This window comes from Microtus ochrogaster, chromosome 17, assembly GCF_000317375.1.
Source record: "Microtus ochrogaster isolate Prairie Vole_2 chromosome 17, MicOch1.0, whole genome shotgun sequence".
NCBI lineage: Eukaryota > Metazoa > Chordata > Mammalia > Rodentia > Cricetidae > Microtus > Microtus ochrogaster.
In genome coordinates, this window is record NC_022019.1 from 9,043,456 (window position 1) to 9,049,780 (window position 6,325).

Here is a 6,325-nt window from a genome sequence, read left to right on the forward strand (position 1 = left end):
CCTAACGTTCCAACTGTTGTAGTAGGATCTCCTGCCAGCACACTCACTAGGGCACCCCTAGACAAATGTCAGCCAATCAGGGGTCCTGAGCCTCAGAAACCCTTCACCCCTATCTTTACTACTATAAAAACCCAACTCTAACTGAGCTCGGGGCTCTCCGTTTCCAATAAGTTGGGCTTGCGGAGAGACCGAGTTTGAAAACTTGCATAAAATACTCTTTGCTTTTGCATACGGGAGTCGCTCTCCTTGTTGGTTTTGGGGGAGACTTCGCGGATCTGGCCATAACAGTTCTGCTTCTGTAATTCCAAGACTTTCTGCTCCCCGATCAGACCGAGAAGCCATGGCAATACACCTGTGCCCCATTTTCGTTAAAAGTTCATATCCCGTTGTGCTTTCCAACAGCCACCGCGTCAACGGAAGTACTGAACCCGTGGTTTATTTACCCTTATAATCCCGTCTATACCGAGTAGGGGCCGCCTCTCTAGACTAACAGTTATAAGATTTGTGTGCCTTCGGCCGGCTCCATGTGGCTCAATAAAAACTTTAAATTCATAACGAGCTCGTCCTGGGTTCCTTTTGGGTGAAAACAACCCGGCTACAACACTACCACTATTACCATAACAATTTATTCTCAAGACCTAAGAGATTTTTTTTTTGAGACTCTTCAAGATTGCAAAGTAATTAAAGGGTATAGTTTAAGGAACTTTCAGTAAAAAGTATTTTTCTGCTGCACCGCCGTCACTCCAAGATACTTGCATAGCTATCTCCTTGTGCGAAAGAGAGTTGGAGATAGAAGCGGTACTGGAAGCCCGGACAACCCGGGGCTTCAGGGGAGAGTCGGAATGGTGCTGGCGGGATGCGGACTTTCGGAAGAAAACGGACACGGCAGACAGCGCGCAGAAGCATATGTAACCCTAAAACTGTGTGCGCTGTCACGGAGCTTTGGGGACCATTTCTGTTTATCGATTGATAGTCTAGTGAAAAGAAGGTCTCTTGAACATTTGTTTAATGTAAAAGTTCCTGGGCTAGGAACGGTAAACCAGACGCAAGGTTTGAGATCCACCTGCACGTCCCGCAGCTGCAGTCCGGCTACCTTAAACCAAACCACCTGGGAAGACGCAATCGGTCGCCTCATCACCGAACTCTATGGTCGCAGCAAAGCGCAAAACCCTTCCCGTCGCACAAAGGCCGGGCAAAGGAAGGTTCTGCGCCTGCGTACTGCGTCTCTCCGGCGGGAACGCCCACATCTCCTGCTCCGGGCCAAAGGAATGCAGCGTTACGCCTGCGCCCTGAGGACTTGCGGGACTTTTGTCACACTGGCGGCGGCGGTGACGTAGAGTCTGAGGAGGAGGGCGTGAAGGAGCGACGGAAGCCGAGAGGGACCTGGGGCGGAAGGGGACCCGGGCCAGGCTTGTGTTCGGTTCCTTGGCGGGGCTGGGGTTCCGATGTGGTCCCCGGAGCGGGAGGCCCAGGCCCCGACCGGGGGAGACCCGGCGGGCCTCCTGCCGCCCGAGTGGGAGGAGGATGAGGAGCGCATGTCTTTCCTGTTCTCCGCCTTTAAGAGGAGTCGCGAGGTGAACAGCACCGACTGGGACAGCAAGATGGGCTTCTGGGCACCGTTGGTGCTGAGCCACAGCCGCCGCCAAGGGGTGGTGCGCCTGCGTCTGCGGGACTTGCAGGAGGCCTTCCAGCGGAAGGGCAGTGTCCCGCTGGGTCTGGCTACGGTGCTGCAGGACCTGCTGCGGTGAGGACCGGGGCCGTGCGGGCCAAGCCGGGGGGCGGCTCCCCAGGGCTGACTTCAGATCTGCCCTTTGACAGCCCGGACTCAGAGTCCAGGGTTTGTTCAATGGGTGGAGGAGGAGGGCGGGGAGGCGGCTCCATGGATGTGTGGAGAAAGAGAAAGAGGGATCGCTGTGAAATGACCGTAGTCATGAATGGTCCGGACGAGAACCATCAGCTGTGGCAGCGGCACACTTGGGCTGGGATCCCGAAATGCAGTTATTTCAGCAGCTCCTCAGGATTTGGATCTCCTCTGGAGCAGATCTCTGAGATGGGTACTTTGAACTGAGGAAGGAGGGAGTTCTTGTTGGGTTATAGACATCTTGACAAGAGAACTCTGGCACAGGTCATACAACTAGCATGCCCAGGACTGAGACTGGATCAGAGGACAGGGGAGTTTAACTGGGTATCTGGGGCCCCGGAAAGGGCTTTAGGTGGTAAGAGTGTGACAGGTACAGTGTTCAGGTCATGCTTGAAGAGGTGACATATCTAATAGATGAACAATACTTCATAGTTTCAGATACTTTCATACTCGAGTCTCTGGCCTTTTCAGTAATCCAGAGCAAGATAATACAGTTATCCTCATTAAAAATAAGAAACCGAGCCCCTCAGAGAGCAAGTAACCTATGCCCAGGTTACACAGCAAGAGTCATCCCAACACTGGTCCCTGGGCTTTGGATTCTAAATCATTTGTGTTTCACACTGGTTGTATTATGCCCAGCCCAGCCCAGCCTAGCATCATGCCTCTTTGAATACAGAGAAAGTCAGGGCTGTTGTATTTATATAATGCTTTCTCACTAAATGGTCACCCTTCTTTACTTCTGTTCCCAGTGCCTTTCATTGCCTGACCTTGACCTAAGAAACCTTTCTAAAATTGTCCTCTGAGAAAGTGTACTGTGGAGAAAGTTTTACCTGTTGCCTGAAGTGAAAAATAGTTGAGTCAATGAGGGACTAAACCAAAACAAGCCCCTTAATACAGGATAGTCATGACCCATGTCCAAATCCAGAGACCTTTAACACCTTGAAACCTCCTGTCCCGGCTGCTGAATCTTGAAGCTTCCTGGTACTTGTCCAGGTTTGCCATCCACACATCAACAGCTTTGCTTGAGGGCTGCACAGTTATGCCTGGGTCCCGGCGTTACCTTTTTCTAAGCAGTGGCCCTGCATAGCTGACATGCCATCCGTAAGCCTTTGACCAATTAGCAAATTACAGTGATGGCATTACGTAGGTTGGTTGTTAAATCTTGAGGATCTTTATATAACCCTTAACACAGTGATTACCTGTGCCAAGCATTTAGTAGACTTGGCCCCTGTTGTTACCACTACTAGGAAATATATTTCACTTCCAGCCTGGCTTAGAGACAGTATAAGACCCTGCTGTGTGTAGTTTTGCTTCCTTCCAACCTATTGCACAGGGTTTCATTTGATTGTTCCCAGGCCCATAGGTAGAAGGAAACCTCAGCTTGGGCCCAGTGAAGCCTTCTGTGCCTCTATTGTCTTAGTGGGACACTTGCAATTTTGGAGCCAGACAAATTTGGTGTCATCTGGCCGCCTTTACTGTCTTAGATCCTCAGTTTCCTCCTTAGTTAACATACTGGTGACACCACCTATTGTGTGAAGTGCTTAGGAGGCTGAACATGGAGTGCAGGTGGCCCTGCTCCAATAAGTGATGATGATGGTGATGATGATGATGATGATGATGGTGATGGTGATGATGGTGATGATGATGATGGTGATGATGATGATGATATGCCTCTGAGGGTAAAGGTCATTGCATTACATGTCCCTACATGCCTTTGTCTCTCTTTCTGTGCAGTCGAGGCGAGCTGCAGCGAGAATCAGACTTCATGGCCAGTGTGGACAGCAGCTGGATCTCCTGGGGGGTTGGAGTCTTCCTGCTGAAGCCCCTCAAGTGGACTCTTTCTAACATGCTGGGGGATAACAAAGTTCCAGCCGAGGAGGTGCTCGTGGCTGTGGAGCTGCTTAAGGTGGTCATGCAGAATGGGGGCGGGGAGCTGGGTGGCATCAGGTGTGACAGGGTCACCACAAGCATCCTTAGGAAAATGCTGTCTCTTTGCCAAGTAATGGGACTAAGATTGAGTCTGCATGATGTCTTTTGCCATGTACTTTGTCGGGCTATATACTCGTTGGGTTATTTTTACATTCCAAGAGTGAGCTTTGTCTGGAATTGTTGGTAACAGATAGTTGATGGCAGTTGAGGGAATTAATGAGAAGCTATAGTTTAGGGTGTCCTCTGCCTTCTCCAGTTTACTGCAAGAAATTTCCAGTATTTAATGAATTCAATTAACTGGTGTATTTATGATTGTACTTGCGATTGAACCTTGGCCCTTGAGTGCATTGGGCAAGCGCTCTGCTACCAAGCTCCAGCTTACTGAGCTATAATTTTCTTCCCTCCAATCTCTCTTCTCCGTCTAGCTCACCAGTGACTTGCTTCTCACTGTCCCCACTCTGCCTGGGTGAGGCCAGAGGCACCATCCCTTCCTACCCTGCTGCCCAGTCACCTTCACAGCTACCTTTTCCTCCTAGCCCAGGCCATGTGCTGACTGCAGGACAGATGTGATCTCAGAGCCCTGAGCAGTCACACTTCTCTGCTGCTCCTCACTAGGAGTTGGGTGGGAACCAGCAGTCACTTTCTAAAGCAGTGTAGTCAGTCTGATCCTGTGCAGTAGAGAAGTGGGCCTAGAGCTCGACAGGCACAGTAGTGATTCTGCCACCTCCTGTTACTACATGTTCCATTTGATGACATCTGATTTCAAATATGTGGTGAGTCCTGTTTTCTCACAAGTAATGGCTCATCATGTTGGGTAAAGAAGAAGGTGTTTATAGGGAGGAACATGTAAGGAACATGAATTTTTTTTTCTTAAGACTAGACAAAAAAATCAACCAAAAACAAAATTTTCTTTTCACTCAGTAGAACATAGGTGTCCTGAAATCCACATTTTGACCTCTTGATGTGTTAGTAAAATATAGAGAATATATTTTTGATCAAACTGAATGCCTTTGACAGTTCCCAGTTCATGATCAGTTTTTTCCACCCTGTACTGGGATGATGCCCTTTCTTCCAACCTTTCATTGTTCTTTCTGGTTTCCGTGGATTAGCATCTTTTCTGGATCTCCGAGCATGCTTTGGCAGGAGAGCATACCATGCCAGTAACAATACCATTAGTGGTGTTTGCCTGGCCAAGGTTTCTCTCTCTCTCTCTCTCTCTCTCTGGCATCTGGGGTGAGTTGACTGTAACACTTTCACCTTTGAATCAACTGACTTTGTAACAGTTACATTACTCTTTGTTACTTTTGAATCAACTGACTTTGTAACAGTTACATTATTCTTCCTTACTTTGGGACTTCTAACTGTTCAATTACCACTGTTCTTCACTTTGGCCTCATTGTAATGACTTCAGCATGAATGTCCTTATATGTTGAGCATTAGACTCAGATTTCCTATCTATGGCATAAGCCCAAGTGAGATGAAGGGCAAGTTTCCAGACACTGGTCTTACCTGGGGAAGGACAATGGGAAGTTGAAGCATTTCCGGTGTGTGTGTGTGTGTGTGTGTGTGTGTGTGTGTGTGTGTGCGCGCGCGCGCGCATGCTGTACATACGGTGTGGCAGGCCGTCAGAGGTAAAAGGGAAAAACACATTTTTCTTATTAACCTTGTTACTCTTTCAAATTTTAAAATAGTATTTAATGCACAAAATTTTCTTTATTATTGGTATGTGTGTGTTTGCAGATATGTATCTGTCATGGTGCATATATGGCGATCAGAAGACATCTTTTGAGAGTTGATTCTCTTCTTGCACTTTGTTTTGAAGCAGGATTCTTTTGTTCCTGCTTTACTGTGAAGTCCAAGCTGGCTGACCCGTTAGCTTCCAGGCAGTTCTATGGGAACTGTGTGTGTGATCAGTTCTGGAAGTGTGTTCATATACCTACTCAATACGGAGTGCTGGGATTGCAGGCGCAGGCCAACAGATCTGGCTTTTCACTTGGGTTCCTGATGTCAAACTCAGGTCATCAAGCTTGGATTCAACCACTTTAACTTGCTGAGTCATCTCTCCAGACCATTGTATTTTCTTGTTAGCACTTACTACTAACTGAAAAGCCTATATGTTTACTAATTTATTGTCTGGCTGTCCTACTAAAAGGGATTCCACAAACTTCAGGACCCTGAAAGATGTCTAGTAAATAGTAATCAATAAATATTTGTTGAATGAATGAATATATACATATATATATATATATATATGTATGTATACAGTGTTGGGAGTATCTTTCTGGGTCCTACGCAATCTAGTTCATTCTTTTTGACAGCTGTATAGTAATCTGTATCCCTGCCACTATGTGTCACTGGTTGTCCCACAAGTGGACTTTAAGTTATTACAGTTTCTCTTGTTTTCCATCTTTACTAGGCTTGTGCATATACATCTGTGTAGTTTTGTTCCTTTCATATTCTTTTTTTTAATATTTATTTATTTATTATGTATACAATGTTCTGTCTGTGTATGTCTGCAGGCCAGAAGAGGGCACA

The 6,325-nt window shown here is 47.2% G+C and overlaps 1 protein-coding gene across 2 annotated transcripts in view; it reads left to right on the forward strand.

The window, feature by feature from the left end:
* The first annotated feature begins 1,372 nt into the window (after positions 1-1,372).
* Positions 1,373-6,325, forward strand: part of Chmp7 (charged multivesicular body protein 7) — a 12,988-nt gene continuing 8,035 nt past the window's right edge. For both annotated transcript variants that reach the window (XM_005355451.2, XM_026783260.1), the window contains exons 1-2: positions 1,373-1,744; positions 3,596-3,767. In XM_005355451.2, the coding sequence (XP_005355508.1) occupies positions 1,446-1,744; positions 3,596-3,767 (471 nt within the window). In that variant the 5' untranslated portion in view covers positions 1,373-1,445. The remainder of the gene's footprint in view (positions 1,745-3,595; positions 3,768-6,325) is intronic.